Here is a 27,973-nt window from a genome sequence, read left to right on the forward strand (position 1 = left end):
TATAGAAGCAGAACAAAAAAAAACAAAACCATTCGAATAACAGGGAACCCCTAAGATATAAAAAAAGCACCGACGCCAAAACAACCAAGTGGAATCCGATCGCTTGAGCTTTGATTACGGGGCCCTCCAACGACACCGCGGCGCGGTCTCATCTTCAGCTCCACAATTTCTGGAAGCGTCTGATCATCATCGTTCGTCCACATAATCTCCAACGCCAGGATTGACCACCCGAAGCTTCTCCTTGGGAACGGTATAGGCAATTTGCACCAACCTGCCTTCCGCCGCTGCTTCCACGTCCCACTCCTCATCGTCATCATAGTCGAGGAGATCTGGTGAATGGCTGCTTAAACTCATACCAGCACCACTCTCCGACGACGATGCTGCTCCGTAGAGATTATTAGCATCAGCAGCGCGCGCCGCCTGAAGCAGCCGTATCTGCGCACTATCAGCAGAGGATCGCTTCGCACCCCAGTCCTTCGCACCCTGCTTGCGCCCCAGGATTGACGAGGCGGAGCTCATGGCGCGTCCGGGAATGCTATGTGAATCCGAAGTTGTTGTTGATTCTCTCCCATCCTGAAAACTATATAGGCTCTTTGTGGGACTCGTGCTTGTACTCATTTGCTGCTGATACGGCTTGTATGGCTCATACTGCTGCTGCTGCTGCTGCTGCTGCTGCTGCTGTTGTTGTTCTAGTCGCTGAGAGCGTTGAGAGCCTGACGACATATTTTCCAGGCTCACGGAATTCGACTTTGCGATATTCTCAGCTCTCCTGACGGAACGGAGGGTGCGGCGGACATTACCAACTAATCCCCGACCTTTGTTCTGCATCACGTTCAACCCTCTCCTTGATGACTCCAACGGCGTAACACCAAGCAGAAATTCGTTTTCTGCTTGTGTTCGGCCGAAAGTTGCATTATGTGCAGGGCCTTGAGATACAATGGTGTTGTCCGAGGACCACGTCGTATGTGTACTTAACTCGTTGACCGGATCGTAGCTACTGCCACCACCGGTAGAGTGTGCATGTAACTGCCCTTGGAAGTGGCTTTCAGGGGACCAGTTTTGGATGGGCTCGAACGCAGCTGGACCGTCCGCTAGGTTTTTGTTCAAAAAAACACGATTTGCGGGCTGCGAGGAGGACGACATGAAAGAGCTGGAAACTTCAGAGAAACCCGATAGTGTTCGGAGACTCTTATCTGGAGAGTAACTCCTGGAGGCGGTGTCGTTGGACTCGGAAGTATCCGTCCATTCGTTTGAGGATGATTTTTCATGGATCGCTATGCCTTGCGGAAACGAACTGGCACTGTAAGAATCGCTATAGCGGGAAGAATCACTAAACGGATTGGAGATAACAGATGTCCGGTTCTGCTGTTGAGTTGCTCCTTTCTCTAGCGCCATCGCACTGTTGTCAATGGCATCCTCACATTCATCTCCCTCGTCGATCGGATGTATACCACTGAATCCTACGTTCCTTCTCGAACTCTCAAAGCATGGAGAGGATTGACATCCTCTGTAATGCACACTCCGTCGAAGACCTCTTGTGGGACTTGGCATATCTACCAGAAGCCCTGTTCTTTCCGCAGACGCAGTGCCAGTATCTTTAGAGTCACGATTGCTGGGATTGCCAACCCATGAGTATGCATTGGGATAGAGAGCCAATTTTTCTGCCGTGACGTTGTTCGTCGGCTGGTGAACGTTCCCCGAAGGGTCCAGATGTGGACGCTCCGCTCCCAAAGCAAGCCTACGGAGCACTTGCTCCCGAGTTCTGCGACGTTCGCGAGCGTGACGAGAGCGACGGCGGTAAACAAGAAATGCTATAACAGTGACAATCACAAGCCCAATGCCGACGCCAAGCCCAAGGCCAGCTTTTTGTGAGTTCCGCGAAAGAGGTCCATGATTCGCATGGCGATAGGGGCTCATGTTGTTCGTAGGAATGTAAGACGTGATCCAAGTCTCCGAAGTCGTGTTAAAGAGATATCCTTTGGTATTAGCGGTAAGGTCCGTACGTGATTGTTTCGGAGCCGACTGGGGAATCGAATAGCCTCCGGTTACAAACATTATACCGCCAGGAAGCATTGCCGCGCCATGGCCAAAAATCCCGGTACCAGGCTTTGGTCCATGCATGGTCTGGCGAGGTACAGTCCACTTCCAGTGTCCAGATCCTCCATACGCCGCTCCCAGCTCAAGAATAACAAGTTGAGGTTGGGCTGGACGACTGATATCACCGACCCAGCCACCGAAAACAATAATTTTGCTGCCGTCTGGTGACAATAACGCAGTATGGCCGGAGCGCGGCTCCACCCCGTCGATACCGTCCAGGTCTGGTAGAGATGGAGTTGCACTGTCCTGGCTGACTAACACGTAGCTCCAGGTAGCTTCAGGGAGAGAAAACAACGCAACCTGGGACATGTTGATGAACGCTCCCTGAGTGTGGCCCCCGGTTAGAACGAAATTTTGATGCTGGATCGTTTTACCACTGGAGGAATTCGAATAAGCTGGCCCCAACGGTGTTATGGCAAATCCTGCTTCAGCAACTGGAGATGATCCCGGCGTTATGATTTCAGCTTGATAGGAAGGGATCGAAGATGCCTTATCAGCAGTGAGAGACGTGATAGATTTGGAATAGTCGGCCGCAGAGACCCAGCTATTATCCTTTTTGTCCACCCATGGGCACATTCCTCCAAAAACGAAGAGGCCCGGCAGTGACGGTGGCACCGGGGAAGAATATGAAACAGCTGCAGATAAATATGAAGGTCCACGGACGTGTTCGCCTCCGGCAGAAAGAACTGGTAACTCCTGCCACTTCAAATTATTGGACGAATCCCCATAGGTACGCAGTAGTCGCCAGACTGTAGAAGAGTTGGTGTGGCAGTCTCCAGCATAAACCGTCAGGGTCCCTGCGGCGTCAGTAGTGGAGATAAAGGAATTTGAGCCATCATCCGTAACAAAAGGCATGTTAACAAAATTCTCTGAGATCGGGAGCTGGGAGACCGCGAACGAAGTCGAAATATCCAGAGACTGAAGCCGGAATCTATTCGAAGAGGCCGAATTTTGTGGAGAAAGGATGAAGACCTCCGTTTGGTTTGGTGAAACCGGGTTGCTGATGTATGAAGGGTTGTAGGGCAGTTCGGCGGGCACTCTTCCAGCCAACATAGCAAGAACACCGACGGCGAGGCCGAATGAGGTTGTTTTCCGCATATTTGATCCCCTCCCAAACGGTTGCGTGAGGTGACTTGGCGGCCTACCGATACGTTTGCGATAACCAACAAAGAAACATTGGACAGAGTAGATTGGCCGGGCTCATGCGCCTGAGACTTTTTTTTTTTGTCAACGGGACCAAATTCCACAGGCGCAAATATACCTCAGCTCACTCGATGCCACGTTGTTAACACATCTTTAACATATATGCAACACACTCGCTCGATACTGGGTACTCTGATGTCAAGCGTCCGCACGGTGCGCGCGAAAAGAAACAACTCTCTCTCACTTGGAATAGTGAATTTGAAAGGAGAGAAATTGAGCGCAAGGTGGAGACCTAGTCGCAATCTCCAGTAGTTTTCGGCGCTTGTGAGACTGAAGAATGCTGAGATCTGCCATATCAAGAGGAGCGGGGCTGTTGCGGGATGAGGCCCAGGTCGACAAACAAACGCTCCGGATTGCGGTTGCCGGGCAACGGGACAACGGGCGCATCTTGGCACGATCGAATACGGGATAGCGTCATTTGGCGGCCCCGTTTAGTCAGAACTGCGTCAGCAACTCGGATTTACAATATTCCGTCACAGAGCCTCCTTTAAAATGATCGGCAGTATCCTTGCCGGTTATGGCATAGGTGTGACGTCCAATGCCCCAGCCAATGACAGGCGGCGTTCCCGGTTTTCTGTCATCCACGCAACGTCTTCCTGCCAGCCCTTGGGACAGTTGGGACATGGCGGATGATCTATTGGCAGCGAGCCAGCACAGCCCTCGAAGTAGATTCCAAAACAGATTGAAATACTCGCGACTCGGCCAAATAGGAGGCGCAGGGTGCACCACGTAATAATGCCTGATATCAAAAAAGGAGGACCAGAAAACCGGGTCTCCCGGCGCCAAGGTTGGTGTTCGGGGGCTACTCGATGGACACGAACGAATAGCAGCCTGCCGAAGACATCGTCACTCTTCCCAGCGATGGAGGATTTTCGCTTAGCTAGGCTCGCTAGGCCCTTTGCTCGGGCTGCAGGTGTGAAACCTTCTGAACTCCAGCGATTCGTTACTACTAGCTCGGGAGCGCCCCCTCCTCGTTCCCAAGGGCGATCACCACCACGCAACAATCAATCCCCCAATCACTGCGAATCAGCCAACATCCACAGACCCTTGTCGAATGCCCCATCTGGATGACCCTTCCCAAACAGGCTTACGTCGCTTGTCCAGATCTGTCCGGGACGAATGAGTTTAGGTAGCTCCTGACGCAACCAAGACTCAAACCGCGCAAGCACACGCGACACACTGAGATTCATGAGATTCGATCATTACGCTAGGGTCCAAAGCCTTCCGTCCTTTGACATGTGAATGTTGTGCGACGGCCATGACAGACGGCCCTCCCTGGACCTACAGAGGACTTTGGGATTGGATACATGATACGCCATTGATATCACTGGCTTCTCGTTTTAGTGGCCTTTTTCTGCTCTTGGTGCTCTGTTGCTCACCACTTTTAAATCAATCGACCAAACAGAGCCGAAACTTGGCTGGCCACACCTTTCTAATCTAATTGGTGGGTCTGGTGAATAGTAGGTATGACATCATAATTATGAAACTTTTGTCATTACGCTGAAGTTACATATTCTGGAGCAAGTGGAGATGACACCAATCTCAATGTTTATCCCCTTGTCCGTAGGTTTGGCAAAATTAGTGCGTACGGTTAATCTACAAATGACACGTTATTATTGGTTAATCACGTAAAGTTCTAATATGCCTAGGTATTGGACTTCAACACAGGAATCTATTGGATAATAATAGCTAACTAGTGGGAGCCTGTTAACTAGTTAACTAACTTGTTATCCTTCATACAGTTGTATAATCACTGGGCAAGATTTCAAGGCCAGTGAACAGTTCTCCATACAAATTACCATGCTCACTTGTTCAATCACCTACTCCTAATTCAGCACGCTATATATGTAGTATCTCCTGCTGAACACTGAAATGCATCCCATTTGGCTAAAAAGGACCCAGGTTTCCAGATAGCTCATCTTCGGGGATTATAGATAAAGTGTTCCCCCATCTCTGTTGATTGTCACCTCGGTTAGTGGGTGGTTTAACTCTTGTCCCGACCTGCCTTGCTCTCAGCCTCGGCTCGCAACGTGAGAGCTAAAAGAACGGGCCCCAGATGCTGCATATGCGAGGATTTTTGAGTATCCCAAGGGCCGAATTGATGCATGGTCAAAAATGATGGAGGATTGCCGCAAGGCTCCTTGTCATTCAAATAGGCCAGGTACTCGGCATTGGATTCGGCAACGGTCACGTATATTTCATGTCGATCCTGGGACACATGAACACGCCTATTCCATTGTCAGCACTGCTAGGTAAATGTGAATAATAGTGGGAAAGTACCATACATCTTATCACGCCCTTGTTCCAAGTCACTCTCACTCTTAATCCAAGCAACCATCTGGGCACTCTCCTGCATTTGAATTGGAACCATTTTCATCGACCTTTTCACAGGCTTCACCTCAAATAAGCACACTGGGCTTTCCATGGCCAGTGTCTAGATAGCCATCTGTCCTTGCTTCGAATTGGGCTGCTTCAAATCTTGCGATAAAAGCCATTCGATGTAAGGTCCAATTGCTTGACAACTTGAAGTGGATAGTAAGAGCATTAAGAAATACCACAAGCGCCGTATTCACAATTTGTTCATCCTTGGACGGCGGATACAGCACATTCTCCAATCCTTTGGGAACTGGACTGATGAGCTTGAATGGGCTTGGGTCATCAGGGCTTTCATCATCACTCAAAGTGAAAGGGTCATCGGGAGATCCTAGTAGAGACGGTGTATGGAACAATTTGACAGACTTTTTCGAAGGAGTCTCTAGTTGGAGGTCGGCTGACCGCGCGTTCAGTCGCTGCATCTTACTGCGAGTTCGATGCGCCACAGGCGTAGAGAAGGCTATGGGGTTCACGTCTTCTCGAGTTTTCAAAACCTCCATCTGATAATGGCGGGCAATGGCGAAGGTTCCTTCCGGCACATAGGGAGCCCCGAAGCTATCGCAATATATCTTCCAGGACCTGAGGCCCGCGAGCATTCTCCCCGCGCGCGATATCCATTTCTTCATCCCAAACATAGTATCGAATTGCTTTAGACCGCTGTACGTCCTCCACAAAACCCGGAAAAGCAGAAACTGCTCATATCCGATGTTGGAGGCAGAGGCAAGGTCAGCCCCGTGGATCGTCTTGTTAGTGAGACTCTTCGCCGCAACAAACCCTTCCCACTCCTTGGTTGTTCGGGGTAATACCTTCGGGAGGCCACTCATTATGGTAGGTGATATTGCGAAGAAAGGAGGGGCAAAGTCTTATTCAGTGCTGAAATTGAGCAGTGGTGTTTCCAACTTCAAAGTAAAGTAAGATTTCTCGCCCGTCTAAAGTGTACGGAGTTTTTACAACGCGGTGTCCTCTTTTCTTGGTCATCATGGGAAAGCGCGATGGTTGGTGTTGGTTGTGCGGGACGTCTGAGTGGTTGTATTAGCATGTAGGCAGCTGAGGCATATGTGTGCGTTGCGCTACATAGTAGTCCGTGATAGGCAGCCTAGGGCCAACAGGTCGCTGGGGCAACTATCGCGCATACAGTTGAACATGGTTAATTTTTCGGGCCGGAATAACCTTCAGCGTTAATTCTAGGCCATAACTGCTTTTCAGATGTTGAAGAGCCCCAGATGTTGAAGTAGAAGGACTAAATGAGAGCTGATTAGTAATATACAGTGAGGGTGTATAAAAGATGTTTAGGCATGGTTTATTTCACTTTTTTTAAACCACGTTCAACTGCAACCCGGCAACTACACAACCACACACAACTGCACTCCGCTTATTCCATCATCCTATAACGATTGACTACATTACATCTAAGCCTATAAAGACTCCCACAAAGCAATTACACTCCTTTTAACCTTCAATTTTTCCCTCACCCTCAAAACAACATGTCCGCCGAACCCGCCGAGCGCCTCCGACGCCGCAAGGTCTTGTTCGATATCGAAGCCAAAGTTGAAAAGCTCCAAGATCACCAACTGAGCGCATCACAGCTCAAGAATCTGAAGATTTCCGTCCTCCCCATGGTTTTGGATGAGAAATCAGACCTCAAGCCCACCTTCTTCGCCGCGTGTCCAAGCGTCCCAGAACTCGATGAGTTTGACCTTGGAGAATACCCCAGTGCAAAGACCGCACTGCAGTTTGATCCATCTGGGGATTTTGTTCGGCCCCTTGATCGTGCATACGCTCTTGAAGATTACCTGGTGCACTATACATGCCGTTGTGAGAATCGAAAATGGCTCGAGGGTACCCCAACGCCATGGAGTGGGGGATGGTAGGCTCGCCTTCTATATATCCTCTCTCTATGGTAAATTTATTCTAACTACCACGAACAGTGTCGCCGATTACCATCCCTTCAAAAGCCTATATCAATACAGTGACCCCGAGTTTGGTGCTTTAAGGTTGACGGATATTGCCGGCAAAGAGCATCCCCACATGAAGGCGGTCATTTACAACAACATAGAGGAGAATGAGCAGGAATACTTCCGTGGAGAATTGCTGGCCATTCTACGCCTTATGTTTGGACAGATGAAACAACGACGCTTTATCCAACATATGATTTCGCCGGTATTACTCCTCTTACTACCATTCATTGCGGCAGGATACTGATTTGGTTGGTATCTATAGGTGTTGGTTTTCTCACTCATGGGCATACAACGAGCTCGAGTCATCGAATCGTATTTTGATGGCGAGAATCTTATCTTACGATCGACCGGACTGTATGATTTCCGCGAGAAGGATGTAAAAGGTCTAAAGGATTTTGCAGGATGGTGGATCGGCAACCCGATAGGGGACACGATCTCGGTGTGATTGGAAGGGTATTCTTTCTTTCTTTGTTTTTACGGTGTTGGGTGGCTTCTTCTTATCATATTATGGGAACGGATTAGAGCCTAGTTCCGGATTGTATCTGCGTGGGTCAAGGAGGGTTGAATCAGGGTCTTTAGGTATTTGCATATCAGACTCCTCTAGGTTGTTGTAAATAACCGCCTTCATGTGGGGTTAAACCGAATCGAATCAATTGACTCGGAAGCTCTGCCAAAAATGTATTCGTCTGTCGAAAGATCAGTGCTGGCACTACAGATACTGCTCGACACACAGAGTAAATGGGTCGTATTAGGGATGCTATTAATGCCTCGTAACTCGCGTGGCCCAACGAGATGATGTCAAAAGCTGCTGGACAGCCCTCTTTATGCGACCATTTCAGAGCACAGGCAGAGCCCATCTCAGCATCCATACAGACGGCCGAATAATAGTAATCGCTGCCGCTAGCGAGACACGATACATTGTAGGCCCAGTAACTAGGGATCCAGGAAGCGCTGAACGATCTGAAACCTCGCCGGGGAAGGTATACATATTACATAGCAGTACCGCAGGCACTCTCCACGTCCCTATAGAAGGCCCGCAGAGAGTCACCGCACGTCGTCGTCCAGATGGCTGCGAGCGTTGTGCTATCCACATACTGCTGCTTGGAGACGGGGGGCGCCGACAAGGAGCCGATTGAAGGTCACCACAGGCCGTGAGGAAACCTGACGGCGGTGAATTGAATAACTGCAGCGCTCCAGTCTCCCGAACCGCTTGAGGGACGCACCGCGCTTTGGCTAACTGCCCTTACACGCAACGAGCACGCTGAGATACTACTATCTTATCCGATACTTAAGATTCCAATTGCCCAACCTACCCAACCACTGAGTTGCAATGCAGTAATGCGTGCCGCGTTGTCGGGTTAGCCTCGCGCTTCCTCCCGGGTGGACTAACAGTCTATTATTGAACCTCAGCCAAATACTCAACCACCTTCGCGAGTCAGGGCTTGAGGGTTGTCATGTTACTGGCTGCAATTAACTCTCATCGCCTCCGCGTTCATAAAACACAGTGATGACGTGTTGGCTCAAAATGGTTGATACTGTGCTGAGAGGAAGGGGGCAAATTTATCAAGGAGCTAAATAAAGCAATGAACGCTTGCTGATTGGAGACGCAGTGTAAAAAGCGTAAAAACTAACTAACCTCCGTACTTGTGATGTCTAAGATAACAGGAGAAGATAAGAACCTGGGGGCTTATGGAAACTTTCGCGCCAACCCCAATGATTATGCAAAACATCCATCCTGATCCCTGATCCAAGTGACCCTTGCTAGGGCTTCCATCTTCAGCAACCTGCATCGCTTGGCTCCCCTTTTGGCTTCGTTTGGATATGATTCGAGTTTTGGGAGGCCCGAGTGCCCAAGTACCCGAGTGCCAGCAGCCCAAGTGCCCAACCTCCCAGACTTGTTTTGCACGCATTGTCAGCTTCGCTTCCCATCCTGTTCCCATCCTGTTCCCCTTTCCAGCAATGAGAGAGGAGCAAAACAGAGGATCAAATTGCTATATATAATACAGCTCCTCGATTTTCACCCTGATAAAACGAGCCGGGCCAAAACCACTAGCCCGCAAAAATTGCAAGGATAATGATCTTTCGTTGCTCAAACCAAAGCAGGAGAGAGTGAGAGAGTGAGAGAGCCAGAGAGAGCCGGAGAGAGCCACAGAGACCCTTGTCCAAGGCAACCAACCCAGAGTGTGCACTGTCCACACAAGTTGTTACCATGGTCAGTGCTTCCCTGAAATGCTGGCCCGTCTTTCAGGCCTACCAGACACCGGACACTGAGGTGGCGCTTGACATGGGGGCATTGGGTGTTGAGCTTGTAAGAATGGGCTGCAATACACTGTATGTAACAACCGGCTAACAGAAACACACAGAGTTGAGAAACAAGACAAACAGCAAAAAATTCCAGATAAAAAAACCAAAAACATTTTAACTGGGGGATTTGTTTAAGAATACTCGTAAAATACTACCTGGTACAGAGGAATCACCTGGCGATGACCGCCACAGCCAATAATACCTAGGCATAGGCACTCCAGTAACAAATGGCCAGCGGCTTCAGGTATTCACCAGCTAAGTTACTAGGGTACTGTAAGCGCGGTACCAAGAGGGTCCAATCTGCGGGTGCTGCCACCGCCGCTATCAACTAGGACGTACTACTAGTAGGCTTGCCCACTTTCGAGCTGCAAGTGGCTTTGACCCATTCGCTACTTTGCCGGCCCCGGTTGGCACTTCTACGCTCTGGCGGCGAAGGGGGGTGGACGGCCTGAAAACGAGATAAGACTTAGCGCCTGAACGGTACGAAGTAATAATAATACCCTCCCTCCACCTTTTGCTGGTGATGAAGCACGGCTGCCATTTGGGCCTCCATTGAATTGCAGCCATTAACAGCCACGGAGAGACCTCCGTTTTTTACCCATCACAATTGTGTGTTCCTGCTGCTGCTTGCTGCTTGCTGCTTGCCGGCCGATGCTACCAGGCACCGTGCCATCCAGGAACATTGGAACGTTGTACAGCACATGGCAGGAGCTTGCTTACATACGGATTAAATACAGCTTACACCCAGCTGTAACTCCTCCATACATACCCAGGTATTCTATTTACCTTACGGTACTGCGTGCATATCGACCACTACCAGACTTCGCCAAACTCAACTCCTCCTCCTCCTCCATCATCCCTCAGCCGGCGAACCCTCCTTCTCCATCCTCCTTACGTCTCCTCTCTCATCCCCTCTCTGAGTTCCCAGTGCTCAGCAATTATATAGCATCCTCCTTTGCTCCTTACCGAATCGACCGGATTCCCAATCCTTCTTCGTCTTCCAATCTCTCGTTCTATCGATCTTTGTTGATCGACGTTCCTTCGGGCCCCACTGTATCATCTGTCCTTTTGGCCATTTTGCCTCCCTGCCACATCGCATTGCTTGTTGTTCCCCATCCACGATCATTCCTGCGGCACTCGCCCTCCATTGTCTCCCTGACAGCTCCTCTGTTATCGCCTTCCTCCCGACGGCCAGGAAACGGACATCCCGCATTCGTCCCTCGCCCACCCTTTAAATGTGCAAGTGAATCCTCGGTTCTTCGATTGCAGGGCTAGATTAGCTGGCCTAATTCCCCCCTCGCAACGAAAGAGAACAACTTCCATCGTCTTATCGATGAGCAACCAAATGATAAGGGATGAGGACATAACACTCACCTGCTGGTTCGCTCAAAAGGAACGGTGATATTTTATCATGTCTCTCTACCCGTAGTCGTTTCCCATACCATAGAGACTCGGATCAGCCTGCACATTTCCACGAGGACGACGATAGAGAGAGGATCGGAAGTGTTTTTCAATCGGGACCAAGAAATATCTGAGAGGGCAAGAAAGTAACTTCAAAGCGGTTACGGTTACTGCGCAAAGATGGGTCGTACTGGGGAATCCTCCGCCGACTCACCGAATAACTCGGTTAGTCGAAGTCGACGAGGTTCACAGCTATCCCTCGATAGTTCTACTCTCCTTGAACGTCAAGCCTTTGATACCGCTGCTCGGAGATCGAGGTCGCGGCGATTCTCTCTCACAAGCGGCTCCACGTCGGGACGGATGTCGGGCGGGATAACCCGCCAGAAGGGCACACAACCTGACGGCCGGCCAGAGGAACGTCGTGGTTTAGCCCACAGGCTTCACGTATTCCCATTTCGCCCGCATTCCTCAAATGCATCACGGAGCTCTTCGACCAACACTTCATCAAGCTCATTACTCTCCTTAGCAGATCATGCTGGTCTGGAACCTGCTACGACCGACTATACGAGCTCGTACTTTGGGACATCCCCATCACAACATTCGATGGTTCCAAAAGCTCCCGACATATCTAATCCCCCCCTTAGCCCTCTAACGGAACATCCTACTCTTTCGCACCGAGCTGGACACTCTGTGAATGACCTACCGATATATCCAGACCAATCTTACGCCGTTCTTCAATCACAGGTCCACCCCACCCGCATTCAACCCCACCTCCGCTCCCGCAGCTCCTACCCATCACCCTACCCTTCATCGTCTTCCGGTCCATCATGGTCTACTAGTGACGCTGGTTCTCGCGGCCAAGGCTGGCGCACAACTGGTCACACACCGATATCGAGTCCTGGCCTTTTCTCTTCTCGTCCCGCTCATCCATCCCCACCAAAATCTGCAGAAGGCCGTTTTTCGTTTTCATACCTCCATCCTACTCATCTTCAAGAACCCAAAGAGTAAGTGCTACCAGTTAGAATAATTTGTAATATTTTACAGCTATGACAAAACGTTTTGCGTGGCTTTATTTTATTGGCTTTATTTGCTATATATTAGTAGAAACTTATTTCTGATGGTTTTTACAGAACGCACACAGTTGAGGTCGATCGCGACATGCTCACTGGCAACAAGCTAATTAACGAGTACGAAATCCTCGATGAACTGGGCCGAGGTGAGCACGGGAAGGTGAAACTTGGTCGCCATATGAGGACTGGAAAGAAAGTGGCCATTAAAATTGTCCAAAGATACTCGAAACGCCGCCGATTGGGTAAACTGGGCAATCCCGAAGATAAAGTTAAGAAGGAGGTTGCCATCCTTAAGAAGGCCAGACATGAGAATGTTGTCAGTCTGCTTGAAGTGATTGACGACCCAAATCAACAGAAGGTTTATATCGTATTAGAGTTTGTGGAGAATGGTGAGATCGTCTGGCGTAAGAAAGGGCTTCGGGACATTGTGGCCACAGATAAATACAGGCTCGATCACGAGAAACAAGGAATTCCCGAGTCTCCATTTTTCATGGAGGAGATCCAGAGGCAATACGAAATAAGGCGGCAGAAAGAAATATCTCGTCAGAAGCGGCGATCAATAGTATCGCAGTTCTCGGGAGTTCCCGCCTGGAGTTTGGAACACGGCGGAGTTTCGGACGACGAAATGGACCCAGAAGCCCCACCTGCCGTTCATGACAGCTCCAGAATGCACGAGGTAACGAGCAAGTCCTTATCCTCTGCGGATGAGCTGGATAGTAAGTTAAGCGACACGGCTCTGGCTGCTGTAGAAGGAACGCAGTATGGGCCATACGCCCCCGATCTTCCACTCGAACGTCGTCAAAGTACCGTCTCAAGTCTATTTACCTCTCATTCTTCAGAACCAGAACCTTTGTCTGATGACGATGAGATGTATGTCCCATGTTTGACACTCTCCGAGGCCCGTCGTGCATTCCGAGACTCTGTTCTTGGACTCGAGTATCTTCACTATCAAGGTATCATACATCGCGATATCAAACCAGCAAATCTGCTTGTTACAAGAGATCGCCGGGTCAAAATATCCGATTTCGGGGTATCCTATCTCGGACGGCCCATCCGCGACGACGATGAGGAGCGAGTTACGGAGACAGACGCCACAGAACTCGATGATGCCAGAGAACTCTCAAAAACCGTTGGAACCCCAGCTTTTTATGCGCCGGAACTCTGCTATACTGGATCTGAGTTTGAGACCCAAATTGGCAATGTCCCGAAGATCACTGGCGCCATCGACGTTTGGTCATTAGGCGTTACGTTATATGGCATGATTTTTGGGAGGCTACCATTTGTTTGCGATGACGAGTATAAACTGTTTCACAATATCGTGAAAAACGAAGTTTTCATTCCACGCAGACGTTTAAAAGCAGTGGAAGTGGACCCATCGTCCAGCCAGGCAACGAACCCTCAGCTTGTGATGAACAGTAACAAACGAACTGACGATGAACTTGCCTACGAAAGTATCGATGACGAGTTATGTGATCTTTTGAGACGTCTACTCATGAAAGATCCAGCCAAACGGATAACTTTGAAGGAGATTAAGCACCACCCTTGGGTGCTTCGTGATATCTCTGACAAACAGAAGTGGATCGAAACGACGGATCCGGGCTACCAGAGCAAGGGTAAGAGGATCGAGGTCTCGAAAGAAGAAGTCACTCAGGCGGTCACGAAAATGCCTTTTATCGAACGAGTTCGGTCGAACGTGGCAAAATGGGGCGGTTCCATTTTTGGGCGAGGGAAAGATGGCCGGAGACGAGCGCCTGTTTTAGCTACTTCAGCTACTTCCGCGTCGATATTAACTTCATCTTCGAGCAATATCGCTTCTTACAAAACCCATGACAATGAAGACCTTAAAAAAAAGGGGCTATTCAGCGATGATACGAGTCAGTGGTCACCATTCCGGATCACCAAAGATGGCGATCACGCTCCTTCACATAGCATTCTTCCGAAACCCCTTTCATCCGAAGACCATGGTTTTTCCAGAAGGGGCAGCACTGCCAGTTCGTCATCATATCGGAAAGACCAGTTCCCTGATGCAGGACGCCGTCCTAACCTCTCAGACAGGTCATCCTCGACGTTTTCTAGTGCCGATTCCACCAAGACAATTCGCCCCTTGATTACGGATGTGGCTCCCGTGCGGTCTCGAGCAACTACTCCGGTCTCAGAAACTCTGCTCGCATCCAGCGTCAACGGTATTTTCGGGGGAGCTGGACGTCGTCTAGGATGGGGTTGGCAGAGCCCTGATCGGCAAAGCCAACGATCTCCATCCACCGATCGAGCATCTATAGATGGAGATGCCCATTCTGGCCCCGTCGTTGCAGTCAGTACGGCGTCTGCTACAGGCCTCGTCCAATCTCCCGACTTAGCCCGGGGTCCGTCTTCGACCTCTTTATCATCTTTGGCAAGCCATGACGTCCCAACACGAGCAAATACCTCATCTCACCACCGATCCCGCTTCCACCAACAGTTGCATGATGCTCCAGCCGAGTCGTTCCATGTAGCCCGCGAGACACTTCTACGACAACGGATGCAGCATCAAGATCGAAGTCATCACGCACAGGGAGCCGCTTCGTGGTTCAAGGAGTCGACTGAACGCGGCCGCGGCGGCTCCTTACCCGCTCGAGGCACACTCTCCTCTATAGACACCGAATGGCATCAAATAGGCATGGAACAAAACTATTTGTTCAAGCATCCGATAGGAGAGCCAATTACTTCACCTCCATCAGCACTGACCATGTCCTCATCGGATGAACTCACCAGTGGAATGTCTCATTCTGCCTCGCACCCGAGTATTCCATCAGTAATATCGGGCGCCTCTTCTCTCTCCGCTGATGGATTCTATACCTACAAAGCAGAGCGAGAGAAGGAGTTTGATGCTTTCGGACACATACCGCCCCTTCTTCGCACTAGAGAAACAGTCACAGCTCGGAAAACGTCATCTGACAGAACCCATGACGACGAGTGTAAGTACGACTGTGATGATGAGGATGAAGACGAAGACGATGAGTCAGAGGATGAAGGGATTGTTTTTGGGAAACGAAATTCGTGCCCGTTCAATAAATCGAAGAGGATTGGATGAAAAGAGTCCATGGGAAACATGATTGTGTTCATTATTACCAGTCCCCCTTGGGATATGCATGAATGAGTATATGTATACACACTTTTTTTTTTTTTGGTTTACTGATTTGGAATGGGTTTATTTTTAATTTTTATATCCTCTCAGTTTACTTTTCATGTTTGGGAATAGGATCGGGGCCATGCATATATATCCTCGGGGCGTTAATTATTCTTTTCCATTCCGTTCTTCCTCCTGTGTTTTATGAGCGCTGGGATTTTCCACATTACATTAGGGGCTCTTTCCTTCATGAATTGAACAGGTGCATTATACATCTCCCTTACATACTCAAATATACACTTTGAGTATTTATAATCACCACGTATATCATTTTCATTCTTGCTTTCAGAGCCTCCTCCCGCCGCTCTTCCCTCTCTCCTCCTATCCTACCCCATTCTCCTCACCTTTATGGCAACACTTTAGGGAAACAGAGTACTAATGCACTTTGACCACTACCTCTCCACCTTGCATTTTTTTTCTTTTGTATAAAAATTAATGGAGGGATACACACTGGAGGTACCAGGAAATCAATGATCAAAAATGCGAAATCAAGCCCAAACTACCTACCCCCGTCACATCATGTCACATACACCTCTCTCCACTCTTTCCTTTTCCCCCCCTCTCCTCCCCCCACACCGGGACACCGTGAACATGCTTTAATCCTTTTTGTTTTTCACTTCCTTTTGTTTCCCTTCGTCTATATCCGGTTTGTGTATAGCATTATGTCTCAAGGAAGTGCAGGAAGTTGGAAAATTAATTGGCTGGGGATGAAGGAATTAATTGAGTTGTCTATAAGTTGGATCGTTAGCTTTTGCTTCCATATTATTTATTCCCCGCCGCCTTCCCCCCCGTTTTCTTATGCATATGTATATATATGTATGTATGTATGTATGTGGTTGTTTAGTTGTTGGATTTGTAGTTGTTACGATATCCCTTCGTCTAGCCGTCGCCAGGCACAATTAGCGTCTTTTTTTAGCGTGTACTTTACAATGATGAACTGAATTCTTTGAAATCTGAATCTCTGCATAGACATTAGTGGAACAGACAATATTCTGAATATCAATCTCTGAGATATAGAGAGAGAATAGAGCATATAGATTTGTTGAATTGATATTGAATAGATTGATTGTTGGGGGGCCGCTGTAGAGATTGCATAGAATTGAATTTAATAATACTCTCTAGAGGTGGAATGGATGCCAAAAGTGAACTGAGAGATCATTTCACTTTACACCTGTTTTTATACTATCTAATAAAAGATATCAGTTAATCAGCCTGCATAGGGGGGATGTTGGTTGATGGAGGAATCTTTGAAGAAAAAGAGTAAGAAGAGGGGTTCTCAGCGCCGAGCCTCTAGTACGCTGACTTATTGGACAACCACTGTATATAGTTACATACACATGTATATTACACAGGCAGTATCCGGTGCCCCTCTCATTCTTTGGATTCTCCTTGTCCTCTTCTCTGGAATAAAGATGACAAATCATGAATGAAACAGAACGATGAGAGGAAAAAATACATAGGCTAATCATCCTGCCTAGAGAATAGAGCTGAGAAATATAAAAAGCCCTTGGAGCTTCACTCCCTTTTCTGCAGAAACGTCAACGCCGCTCCAACCAACGCGTCGACTCCCACCCGCATCGTGGGTTGCATAACCGGCGCAAAGAACGGCGAATGATTCACAGGAATATCCCTTGCAATCGTCCCATCCTTCTCCGCCGCATCCCACGCTTGCGGGTCCACGCCGCCAAAAAACCAGAAACAACTGGGCTTCCCCACCGAAGCGCCCAGACACCCAAAGTCCTCCGACGCATTGCTCCGCGGCCAATCGGGCCAGAAACGATACAGGGTCCCAGCCTCCTTCGATGCGCCATCATCATCGAACAGCCGCTTGAACGTCGCGCCCAGCTTCCCCGTCACCGCCGCATCGTTCACGGTGACGGGGAAGCTCAACGTCCGCGTGATCTCCGGCTCCTTCTCCGCTCCGCTCGCCTCGCTCTCCGCACGCACAATGCGCTCCACGGACGCCAGCACCTTCGCCCGCGTCGCCTCGTCCGCCGTGCGTACGTTCACCTCCATCTCCGCCGTGGCGGGGATGATGTTCGCGGCGCTGCCTGCATGCAGGCTGCCGACGGACACGACGCCAAGGCCGTCGACGCTGCCCGATTGCACCTCTCGGCTGGCGATGGTCTGCAGCCGCACCACGGCGCTGCTGGCCATGACGATCGGGTCGATGGTGAAGTGCGGCATGGAGGCGTGGCCGCCGCGGCCGTGGAAGGTGACTTTGAGACAGTCCGAAGCGGCCATCTGGGCGCCGGGCTTCATGCCGATGGTGCCCGCGCGGGCGGGCAGGACGTGCTGGCCCAGGAAGACGTCGGGGATTGGAATGTTGTGCGGCGAGGTGGGGGAGAAGAGCCCGTCGGAGATCATGCGGGTGGCGCCGTTGCCGTGTTCCTCCGCGGGCTGGAAGAGGACGACCAGCGTCCCGTGCCAGCGGGCGCGGAGCGCGGGGGAGGCTAGGGAGTCTGTCGCAGCAAGAAGGCAGGTCATGTGTAGGTCGTGGCCGCAGGCGTGCATGGTGGGTTTGGGTTTGTTTGCGTCATTGGCGTCATGGGTTGTTTCTTTGCTGGCGTAGGGGAGGTCGGTTTGCTCGTGGACGGGCAGGCCGTCTAATTCCGCGCGGAGGAGGACAGTCGGGCCGACCTGGCTGGATGGAGACGCTGCTTTGTTGGTGTTGTTGAGGACGGCGACGACGCCGGTGCCGCCAATTCCTGTGTGGATTCGGAGGCCCGGGATGTTCAGTTGTTGCAGCTTGTTCGCGACGGTCTTGGCAGTGTTGTATTCTTGGTGGGAGAGCTCCGGGTGGGCGTGCAGATGTTTGTACAGGCCTTCATACGGGCCGAGATCGGGACGGTGTTGTTCTACAACTTGGGATATTTCGTCGACGGTGAAGGACGCCATGGTAGCCGAAGCTAATGCGATGTGATAACCCCTTCTAGGAAAAGGCTATATATATCAGGGGGAATGCTTGATTGATTGGTTTTCACACTGTCCATTCCACGGAAGGGAAACCGAGCTCATATAAGGGAACAAACAGTTCCTCGGTTGAGTTTACTTTCCATGTTGGAGTTCTCTTAGCTCAATGCATGCGGGGAAAACTGGGCATTATAACTTGGTTTTGCCCCCCAGCGTCACCTCGGCTCTTCCTTGCTCGCGAGGGGCCATTTTCGGCGAATATGCACTTCTCGAGAACCTTGTCTGGCGTGGACTAAGTAACATGAATTACCCGATTTGGCGAAAATGATTAGGGCTGAGTTGATTATGCTTCTCCAAACATTTCAATGAGGTGAAAGATGGACCGGGTTTAACTGAAAACGTGATGTATTTATACTTGCAAGCTATTTTCTAAGGTACCTCGTGGTTAATCTATATGTTTGACAGCAGTAATAATAACTGGGAAGGGGACAAAAGGGGAATGAATACCAGAGTAACAAATTCGATTGAGGGATATATGATAACTGGAATGAATAAAAATAAGAAAGACAAAGGAGGATCAAAAATCAGAGATCTACCCAACGGGTGAAGCTGTCACCGTCCACCACCACCACCTCCCCCTCCTCCTCCACGCCTCCGAAGTTTCTGAATCCTGATTGCAGACATGTTAAAAAGGTTTCACGCCGGGTTCTCGGCGGGTGGTACTGACCCAGCGTTCACTCTGACAATCCCTTCAACAGATTCCCGATTCTAGTGCACCACCATCACGGCTTGAGGCAGAAACCAAGCACCTTTTCTTGGTTTTTCTGGTCTGGGTGGGCTTCTCGCCTTGAGTATTTTCGGGTTTCGACTGGAGGGGCGGACGACGTTTGACCCATTCTACGTCCTCCAAATCAATCACTGCCAGATGACCAGTTTGTTCATCCCATAGCATATTTCGCCATTCTTTATCTTTGTGTTTAACTCTGTTCGACCCACCGATCCCCCGAGCTCCAACCCCCGAGGATCCCGGGATCCTCCTTGATCTCCACCTTAACCCCTTCCTCCACCTCCTCTTCCTCCTGCACCACCACCCCCGGACCAGGCACAACCACGGCCTCCGTAGCCTGCATCTCCGCAGGCACAGCAGCAGCCCGACGGCGGGACCAGAGGGCATTAGCCCCCACCCTGCCACGGGCAGACAACCGGGCCAGGCGCGGGGCATCAAGTTGCTTTACCAAGCGGCGAAGGCGCTCCTTGTGGTTGGCCATGTCCTCTCCAGCCGCCAACACCACAGAAGATGAACGCACGCCAGCGCATGATGCGCCTAACCAGAGGCGAATCACGCACCTAGCATAATTATCAGCATATTCATATCACTCAAAGTGCGATTTAGCTATATGGAATATTGCCTTGGAACACCCACGGGGACGCAGGTCTTGCCTGCAGAGGCACAAGCCTCGCAACGTTTCCGGGCCTTCGGCCCAAAGGCACACCAGGAATCCACGTCCCCCAGTTTGGGGATGCAGCGCTCACAGGGGAACTGGCTATTTTGACTGACGTAATTAGGGCTAGGGCAAGCGCACAAACAAGACAAGAACACTCCAGAAATGCACGTGATCATACGAGTAGCACCACAGCCATCGAATGGGATCAACGAGACGCGATAAGCGCTGGGGACCACTTACTTGAAATCGGGGTATGACAGGGAAGACATCGTGCCGGGAGGGAGGGCAGCAGAGAACTGTTAAAATTTCTAGATTTCATAAAAAATCACGCCAGGGGGCAGAGTTCGTTTTTGGTGGTCAGGTTAAAAGAGAAGAAGAAAAATCAAAAGAGGAAAAGAAGTTATTTCTATCTTTCCCTCGCAACCCCTAGCAACCATGATTCCACCATTTCTACCACATCGAGTGATAGAATAACAACACATGTATTATCTACACCTTCTGTCTACGCAATCTTGCTACGCGATCAACCCACCGGCTTCGAGCAAGCAATATATACTAACGGGGTATATGCTTGATGCAAACCGACACCAATACATGTAATCAAGATACATCTATATAAGTTGCTGAGTGCAGCTCCTAGAAAAAGGGGGGGCAATTTTAATGCACTTGTTTATTGTTTCCTTATATATCTCCTTGTATATCTTCGTTTATTCTTTCCTTGCTATATTCTCGCTACTATGATTTCTATGTATATATATGTATGCCCCTTCTCACATCTTCTTCCCTCTTCTCTTCTCTTCCTTCTCTTGGCAATTAGCTATTTAAAATATGTATATAGATCAAGGTGTAAACTGCAGGGGTTTGTCCTGTCAGTTTTGCTGTTATCATTCTTTAATCTCCTTTTATTCACTGAGCTTGTGTGAATTGTGATTTTGTAAGTATAGAAAAAGATTTCAAGATCAATGCACCAATGCACCAATGCACCCCATGCCTCAGACTTTTCCCCGCTTGCATATTATACAAAACACCGAGTTTTATCATTTGTGGAAATAATACTCCGAGGGAATCACCTCAGGGCCTGCTTAAGCCACCCAAAATATTTTCGGACTTAGATGTTTATATTGGCGTCCACCTTTCAATTCTTATGCTCTCCATAAGCTATGCTATCCCGGACCTATAACCTGTCAACTGACGAGCCGACCTCCGGGGTTTCTGGTGGAGTGATAGTCCAGCAAATAAGCCAAACACGCCCCGAGGACCCTCAACCGCGTAGTGCGAAACAGTATTCCATCCCCGTGGAAGGCTGATGTAAAAGTAACGGGTATCGTACTTCCCGTGGCGATACTGCAAAGAGAAAAAAAAGGTCGTTTTGTAGATTTCTCGAAAATTACCACATCATCCCAAGCCGAGCAACCTTCTGAAGTTCTTGGGTGCCCGGCTTCCGTTCATACACATACCTCACAATCGTCCTTTTAACGCAAGCCTTTGGGACGTTCGGAGTCGGCATATACTTTTTCAGAAGCCGAGACTGGACAATTGCAACGCAAGTCGTGGATAGCCAGTAGATACTAAGCGCTGCGGGAGCTTCTGAATACAATAGAGCTGGCGCAATCCAGATCGACATTGCTTGAAAAATGCGCTGGATCGCCCAGGAAAATATGCCCTGCAAGTTTCCTTGTGATACCAATTTGGGAAGATCTTTCATCTTGCTAACCTTGGAACCCCACGTAATGTGAGTGAACATCAAAACCGAAATAGCAACCGGAAGGATGCCCAGGGGATCTGCAGCCATAAGGTCAGGGAACCATAAAGCCCCTTGGCTAGAAAGAGAGGGTTCTACGGGTATTTGAGCCTTGACGCCATCAGGATTAAACCACTGTTGTAGAATGGCGAGCAAACCGGGTTGCCATCCGCTCATCGACCGAATACTCTCCATAAAAGCAAGCCAGAAAGGAAGTTGTAATATCGGAGCGAACGGAGCGAACGGAGCCAAACGAAGATGATGTCGTTTAAGCAGGCTCTTTTGAAACTGGGATGCTTCTAATGCACTCTGGCGGCTCACAAACTGTGGTGGTAGAAACCGTTGTTCCTTGGCGGCGGCATCCATAATATTTTTTCTCTTCATACGGGTATAGGCAAGGATCGCCGGGTTCGCAAGCAATCTTTTGTTTCGCTGCGATGTTGACCATATGAGAAAGGGCAACCCGAATGCTACCCGTGCTGTCATAGCCGTCAAGGGGATGGAGGCCACCCAGGGGAGACCGGTGCATGTATGGACTATTTGAAGGAGATCGTGTGCGCACTCAATGGATGTGGAAACCATTTGGGTAGGCCGCGAAGGGTGGAAATGGCGCCTCTGTTGAGCAGTCGGGCGCAGCCTCACGGCGCATTGCTGAGCCGGACATGATGCCCGAAGGAGCCGGGCATTCAGCCCACAGTGGGTAGTCCGCAAAGCATCGAGGGGTAACCTATACCCAGGCGCGGACATCGTGCCGTTCACCACTAAAACTGGTGGGTTCGACCATTCGGGAGAGTTGAGAGATCTCAAGCTTTTGGGGAAGGATAATCTATATCGCCGGAGATCGTATCAACACGTGATTACACCGCTTATAAGGTTATCTATCATCGATGGCCAAGCTCCCCGATCCTCATCTACAGCATACACTTCTGTCGGTAACGGCTTGTGTGTCGGCATCCACTAATTTCCTCCGCTGACTGCAGGCCCATGATGTTGTTATCCGCGTCATCCATTGCTACTCTCGTGACGCTGCTCGCACTTTTTCTGACCGCTCCGCGATTATCTGGGTTTGTCTTCCGCTTTGTCTTCAAGTCGATTGGATGGCTTATTGCCAGGAAATACCGGTGGAAGCGGGACCTCATACGTGCGCGGATACGGCTAGATGAGGAGGAATACCACTCAAGAAGAGCCAAGTATGCGAAGCAGGAAGATGAGGATTGGGAAAAAGTTGAAACATGCGGCATTGGGACCGCTACAAACGGGGATGCGGCGGGAAACGATTGGGAAGGCGTGATAGGATTCTTCCATCCATTTTGGTAAGGAAAAGAAATGAAAATGGTGCAATTGTCGTTCCCGGTGGAAGTCGACTGACTCATTGTTCTGCAGCAATGCTGGTGGCGGAGGCGAGCGTGTCCTTTGGGCAGCAGTAAGAGCAACACAAAACCGCTGGCCAAAAGCTATATGTGCAATCTACACAGGTGATAATGACCTGAATAAGACCACAATGCTTGAAAGAGTCGAGGTAGGTTATCTACTTTATTTTAATTTTTATTTTATTCCGTTTTTTTTTCTTTCTCCCTTTCGCTCGCTTTTATTCGAAAAGCACCTAATATATCGGTAGCTAAAATGTAAAACATAGAATCGTTTCAATATTCGCCTTTACTCTCCAACAATAGTATTCCTATATCTTTCAACTCGCAAATATGTTCTCAGCAGCATATACCCACGTTTTACTCTCCTTGGTCAATCTTTGGGCTCCCTAATCCTCGGATACGACGCATTCACTCTTCTAATTCCTGACATCTTAATTGACACTATGGGTTATTCCTTCGTCCTGGCATTTTGCCACTTCCTTTTCCCCTCAATTCCGACCGGGGCGTACGTACATTACCCCACTATTTCGACAGACATGCTCAGCTCCCTTGATGATCTTTCAGGTACGAAAGGTTTAAACGCCGGTGCAGGGGCCGGCTGGAAAGGATATGCCAAGCGACAATATTGGCACGCGTTCGCGAAGCTATACGGCCGGGTTGGTGGCACAATTGATGTAGTTATGTGCAACTCATCTTGGACAGCCGCACATATACGCTCTCTCTGGCTCCCCTCGCGGCAAAAAAGGCGAGAATTCCAAGAACCCACCGTCGTCTTCCCCCCCGTGGCCGTCTCAGAGCTGGAATCAATAGAAATAGATCTCGCGCATGAGCGAGAATCACGCGAGCCAACAATCCTCTACGTCGCCCAATTCCGCCCAGAGAAGAACCACGCCCTAATCCTTCGCGCCTTCGCCCGTTTCCTCAACGAATTCAAAAAGACTCATAACGCTCCACACAGTCAATATCCACGACTAATCCTCATCGGCTCTGTGCGCCACTCCAGTCCAGACGAAACCCACATCTACAACCTCCGCCTGCTCGCCCACGAGCTCAAAATCCGTGACCACACGACCTTCCTTTGCGACGCCAGCTGGCCCACGATCCTCACCCACCTCCGCCACGCCTCCATCGGCGTCAACGCCATGTGGAACGAGCACTTCGGCATAGGCGTGGTCGAGTACCAGGCAGCGGGCCTGATAAGTGTCGTACACGATTCCGGTGGTCCCCGACAGGATATCGTTGTGGATTTGGGAGAAGGCGCGACGGGATTCCGGGCTACAACGGAGCCAGAGTTTGCGGCGGCGTTTGAGGCGGTGTTGGCGCTTCCGATAGAAGAGAGGGTGGCGATGAGGTTGAGGGCGAGGAGGTCGTCGAAGAGGTTTACGGATGAGGTGTTTGCGGAGAGGTGGGTGGGGGAGATCGGGAAATTGATTGAGTTAGAAAGTAAGAGGGGAGGAAGCGAGAAGAAGTAGAAATTATGGTAAATTAAAATGGAACGGCGAATTTTTCGGCTGGTTTATTTTGCATCTGTTAAGGTGGTGCATCGCAGATTCAGATTCTTCAAACCTATAGAGAGAGAGATACGTTTCCCTTAGCTAGCTAATTTTCTTGTAATTTACCAAACCGAACGCCGTCGACGAATTAATTAATTATGATTCATTCATTGAAATTTGAATTTGCCATATGTCCTATGAAATGTAATCTACAAACTAAGGTAGAGACCCCTAACCCTCAATCGGGACCTGCACCTTTTCATCCCTTATCGTTGCCGAAATGGGAATTCTCCCCAAAAATACTGAGTGTAGGCATCTAGGTCTTGCTAGTACTATACACGTCCAATACATATTTACCTACACAATAATACATTACATATCCGCACAAAAAGAGTTCAAAACAGGGCGTGAAACACACGCTGAGATGATGCTTTGGTTGAATAATGATATTAATAAATAAATAAATAAAAGGCGGAGATAAAACAAGCCTAGATAGACCGAATGTACCAGATAAAAATAAACACTATATGAAAATAGAAAAGAAAAAAAAAGTAAATATATATCATATAAAAACAACCCTTCCGGTTTCAACCGGAGTCCATGAAAATTGATATTACTGTCGGTCCTCAACAACATAGTATCCAGGCCAAAGTTCCATTTTCCTCTATCCCGTGCGTAGCCAAAGGAAGAACGAAAAGAGAGGAAAGAAAAGGACTTGAAAACAACGGGGGAAAACAGGGGCCAACCCAGGAAGGAAACGATGGGGAGCAAATATAAGAAATGGTGATAAAATGACAATACTAATAATTAATATAACGAAAGCGGCCGTAAAGGGTATTCGTCCCGAACCAAAAAAAAAAAAAAAAAAAAAAAATATCATAAGAGGCAGATAAAGAGGATACAATGAAGAAATGGAAAGAACAAAGTCGCAAAGTAGATAGCGCCAACTGGGTCAGTCAATAAACCAACCTTGCATTCCCCCCAGGGCTTATCCCCAGCCGCTCCCCGTAGACGGAACACCCATCATCTGATCTTGCGACGGCGGTGCATGAGAGAAATTCTGCCCAGAACCGCTCACATACCCACTATTTAGCCCTGAATCGTCATCGTCGCCAAACCCATACTCCCCGCCAGAACTAGCATCATAATTACTCCTAGCTCCTCCACCTCCGCCAATATCGCTCCCATCGTCTGGATGTGGTGCAAGCTGGTCCCACTGGAGAGTTTGGAGCGCAGGATACTGTGCGAGGAGTGCTGCGGGAAGTGTGAAGCCGGACGGCTGACCGTCCATCGGTGGTATATTCATTGGTTGGCTTATCGGCTGTAAGTGGCCGTGCATCTGTTGTTGATCTACGTAGGTCCGCTCGCGCTCGAGAGCCTCTTCGTCCATCAGAGGTTTTATACATACTCTGCCTGCTTCAGATCTGAAATGGCGGCCAAGCGCATCAGCTCTAGCGAACCTTCGTCCACAGCCCCAATGAGCCCCATGGGCCAGGTCTCCACGACAAACGAACTTCTTTTCCCCCGAGTGAAGTGATTCGTGCCGCTTCCGGTCATGTTGACGGGCGAAGGCCTTACCACACACAGTACACACGAAAGGTCTTTCATCAGTATGGGTGCGGAGATGAGAGCGTAAATTGTAAGCTCTCGTAAATCGTTTCGGGCATAGACTACATTGGAATGTTGCTGGATGTTTTTGCACACGCTTAGAATCAGCACTACTGGCACCCGGCCGCTGAGGATCTGCAAGATCCAGGATATAGTTCCGACTGTCAATCGAAGAGGTCGACTGGCGGCGATTCTTCGCTGCTGCTGGAGATGTATCACGGGAAGCTGGAGTGCTCAGATTGCCTGTGCTGCCGTTAAACGGAGAAAGAGACCGCGATGGTGAGCTCGCACCCTGAGCAAGGGCTGCTGTGGTTGGAGATGACATCGGACGGGTGACGGCGTGTCCAAATGGATCAGACTTACTCCGTCCACGGGAACCTATTATTCCGTGTCATTTAGTATACAATTGCTTGAAGCAGTGCCCCAAAATTTAGATACGGGGAATAGAGTACTTACGACCAACGGGAGGGCTTAGAGTGTCCATATCTGTCTCAGGTTTTGCTGGACCAAAACTCGTGGTTCGCGAAGGAGGTGCAAATTCGACATTGATAGAAGGGGGCGTCATTTGGGCAGCCTGGCCCATATCTCCAGGACTATTATGACTTTGAAATGCAGTGGCAGGTGCTGGCGAAGCCTCAGACCTGGAAACATACATATCGGGAGGGCTGGTAGGCCCAAGTTGATTTTTCACATGTTGGGTTAAGTGGAATGACCCATCTTGTCCGAGTTCTGGGCCGTGCTGCTGAGGTAGCAAACGTGGGGAAATGTAGGGGCTATGGGCTGGGCTAATCCCATGATGCTGGGCCTGATCCGATATTGAGAACGCCTCCATTCCTAGAGCATTCTCGTACAGGCCCGGGTCATTTTGAGCTAATAGTAATGGAGAATGATTGTTTGTGTCTACATCAAACGTATCGTGATGGCCTAGATAGGGCGAAGGGGCAACAGAGGAAACATCTGAATGTTCCGACGGCGCTCTTCGATGGGTCTGGTAAATAGGATTTCCTAACATCCCATGCCAATCGGACTGGGACTGGCTCGTTAGAAAGGCTGCGCTTGCGGGATCTAATGACGCCGGGCGCGAATGGCCTGGGGTAAAATAGGCACCGGGATTGGAGACGGGCGATGATGGGCGTCCAGGGGACGCGTGGGAATCAGGTGGTATCAAAAGTGGGGGAGTCTGGTTGTGTGGAGATGACATTCTGCTCAAGTCAGCAGGGTTGACTGACTGGTTTATATGTTGCTGCTGTTGCTGCTGTTGCTGCTGATTAAGTTGTGGGTCAAGCATGAAAGATGAGTCAAAATCGGATGTAGGGTTGTTATTATTGTAAATAGGAAAATCTTCAAATTGCGGTTGGTTTGAGTTTAAAAGATTAGAAAAGTTTTCCTCCTCTTGAGCGGCTTTGATATTAGACGAACGCTCGAGCTGGCTGAGGAAACCTGCCTCGAAAGATTGGGAGTACGGCTGGGGCTGACCAAAGGGTTGTGGTTCAGACGACTGAGCTCCAGTAGAGTGGAGAAAATTGGTATCATGCGCGGATGAGGCCAGGTAAGGAGTGGTTATAGGGAAGTGCTCATTAGCAGTGGTGAAAGTATTTGAACCGGGAAATACAGAGCCAGCAGGATCGTGTCCAAGTGGATGCCCCTGATTGTCGTGGTATTGGGGCTGGGGGGAGGGTGATGGATTTAAGGAGCGATTCTTATTGTCCGTTGAAAGCGGCCTCCCCCTGTTCTCCTGTGGAAAATCCATAGCGTACGTAGGTTAGAGCGCGCGTGTATATCAGAGCGGTGGACAGGGTGGTGGGTAAGGCAAGTTGGTCTGTGGATGTAT

At 49.6% G+C, this 27,973-nt stretch overlaps 10 protein-coding genes across 10 annotated transcripts; 3 read left to right on the forward strand and 7 right to left on the reverse strand.

Annotated features, from left to right (window-relative positions):
- Positions 1–186: 186 nt before the first annotated feature.
- HCBG_02397 (uncharacterized protein) lies at positions 187–3,195 on the reverse strand (the record flags this gene model as incomplete). Its single annotated transcript, XM_045429446.1, has 1 exon — positions 187–3,195. The coding sequence occupies one exon, from the start codon at positions 3,193–3,195 to the stop codon at positions 187–189; it is 3,009 nt and encodes a 1,002-aa protein (XP_045289341.1).
- A 2,089-nt stretch (positions 3,196–5,284) lies between these two features.
- HCBG_02398 (uncharacterized protein) lies at positions 5,285–6,497 on the reverse strand (the record flags this gene model as incomplete). Its single annotated transcript, XM_045429447.1, is given in 3 exon segments — positions 5,285–5,528; positions 5,586–5,692; positions 5,712–6,497. The coding sequence occupies 3 exon segments, from the start codon at positions 6,495–6,497 to the stop codon at positions 5,285–5,287; spliced, it is 1,137 nt and encodes a 378-aa protein (XP_045289342.1).
- Positions 6,498–7,157: 660 nt separating this feature from the next.
- HCBG_02399 (uncharacterized protein) lies at positions 7,158–8,767 on the forward strand (the record flags this gene model as incomplete). Its single annotated transcript, XM_045429448.1, has 4 exons — positions 7,158–7,540; positions 7,602–7,833; positions 7,894–8,070; positions 8,471–8,767. The coding sequence occupies 4 exons, from the start codon at positions 7,158–7,160 to the stop codon at positions 8,765–8,767; spliced, it is 1,089 nt and encodes a 362-aa protein (XP_045289343.1).
- Positions 8,768–10,501: 1,734 nt separating this feature from the next.
- HCBG_02400 (uncharacterized protein) lies at positions 10,502–11,148 on the reverse strand (the record flags this gene model as incomplete). Its single annotated transcript, XM_045429449.1, has 2 exons — positions 10,502–10,650; positions 10,902–11,148. The coding sequence occupies 2 exons, from the start codon at positions 11,146–11,148 to the stop codon at positions 10,502–10,504; spliced, it is 396 nt and encodes a 131-aa protein (XP_045289344.1).
- A 368-nt stretch (positions 11,149–11,516) lies between these two features.
- On the forward strand, positions 11,517–15,476 carry HCBG_02401 (serine/threonine-protein kinase ssp1; the record flags this gene model as incomplete). The annotated part of the gene is made up of 2 exons (XM_045429450.1): positions 11,517–12,340; positions 12,467–15,476. The coding sequence occupies 2 exons, from the start codon at positions 11,517–11,519 to the stop codon at positions 15,474–15,476; spliced, it is 3,834 nt and encodes a 1,277-aa protein (XP_045289345.1).
- Positions 15,477–17,087: 1,611 nt separating this feature from the next.
- On the reverse strand, positions 17,088–18,470 carry HCBG_02402 (peptidase family M20/M25/M40 protein; the record flags this gene model as incomplete). The annotated part of the gene is made up of 1 exon (XM_045429451.1): positions 17,088–18,470. One exon carries the CDS (start codon positions 18,468–18,470, stop codon positions 17,088–17,090), a length of 1,383 nt encoding a protein of 460 aa, XP_045289346.1.
- Positions 18,471–19,462: 992 nt separating this feature from the next.
- Positions 19,463–20,199, reverse strand: HCBG_02403 (uncharacterized protein; the record flags this gene model as incomplete). The annotated part of the gene is made up of 3 exons (XM_045429452.1): positions 19,463–19,832; positions 19,979–20,029; positions 20,171–20,199. The coding sequence occupies 3 exons, from the start codon at positions 20,197–20,199 to the stop codon at positions 19,463–19,465; spliced, it is 450 nt and encodes a 149-aa protein (XP_045289347.1).
- Positions 20,200–21,317: 1,118 nt separating this feature from the next.
- HCBG_02404 (membrane insertase COX18) lies at positions 21,318–22,418 on the reverse strand (the record flags this gene model as incomplete). Its single annotated transcript, XM_045429453.1, has 1 exon — positions 21,318–22,418. One exon carries the CDS (start codon positions 22,416–22,418, stop codon positions 21,318–21,320), a length of 1,101 nt encoding a protein of 366 aa, XP_045289348.1.
- A 227-nt stretch (positions 22,419–22,645) lies between these two features.
- HCBG_02405 (alpha-1,2-mannosyltransferase alg-11) lies at positions 22,646–24,707 on the forward strand (the record flags this gene model as incomplete). Its single annotated transcript, XM_045429454.1, has 3 exons — positions 22,646–22,984; positions 23,055–23,190; positions 23,308–24,707. 3 exons carry the CDS (start codon positions 22,659–22,661, stop codon positions 24,511–24,513), a joined length of 1,668 nt encoding a protein of 555 aa, XP_045289349.1.
- An 815-nt stretch (positions 24,708–25,522) lies between these two features.
- Positions 25,523–27,892, reverse strand: HCBG_02406 (C2H2 zinc finger domain-containing protein; the record flags this gene model as incomplete). The annotated part of the gene is made up of 2 exons (XM_045429455.1): positions 25,523–26,520; positions 26,599–27,892. 2 exons carry the CDS (start codon positions 27,890–27,892, stop codon positions 25,523–25,525), a joined length of 2,292 nt encoding a protein of 763 aa, XP_045289350.1.
- Positions 27,893–27,973: the final 81 nt, after the last annotated feature.

Source organism: Histoplasma capsulatum (assembly GCF_000150115.1).
Source record: "Histoplasma capsulatum G186AR genomic scaffold supercont2.3, whole genome shotgun sequence".
Taxonomy (NCBI): domain Eukaryota; kingdom Fungi; phylum Ascomycota; class Eurotiomycetes; order Onygenales; family Ajellomycetaceae; genus Histoplasma; species Histoplasma capsulatum.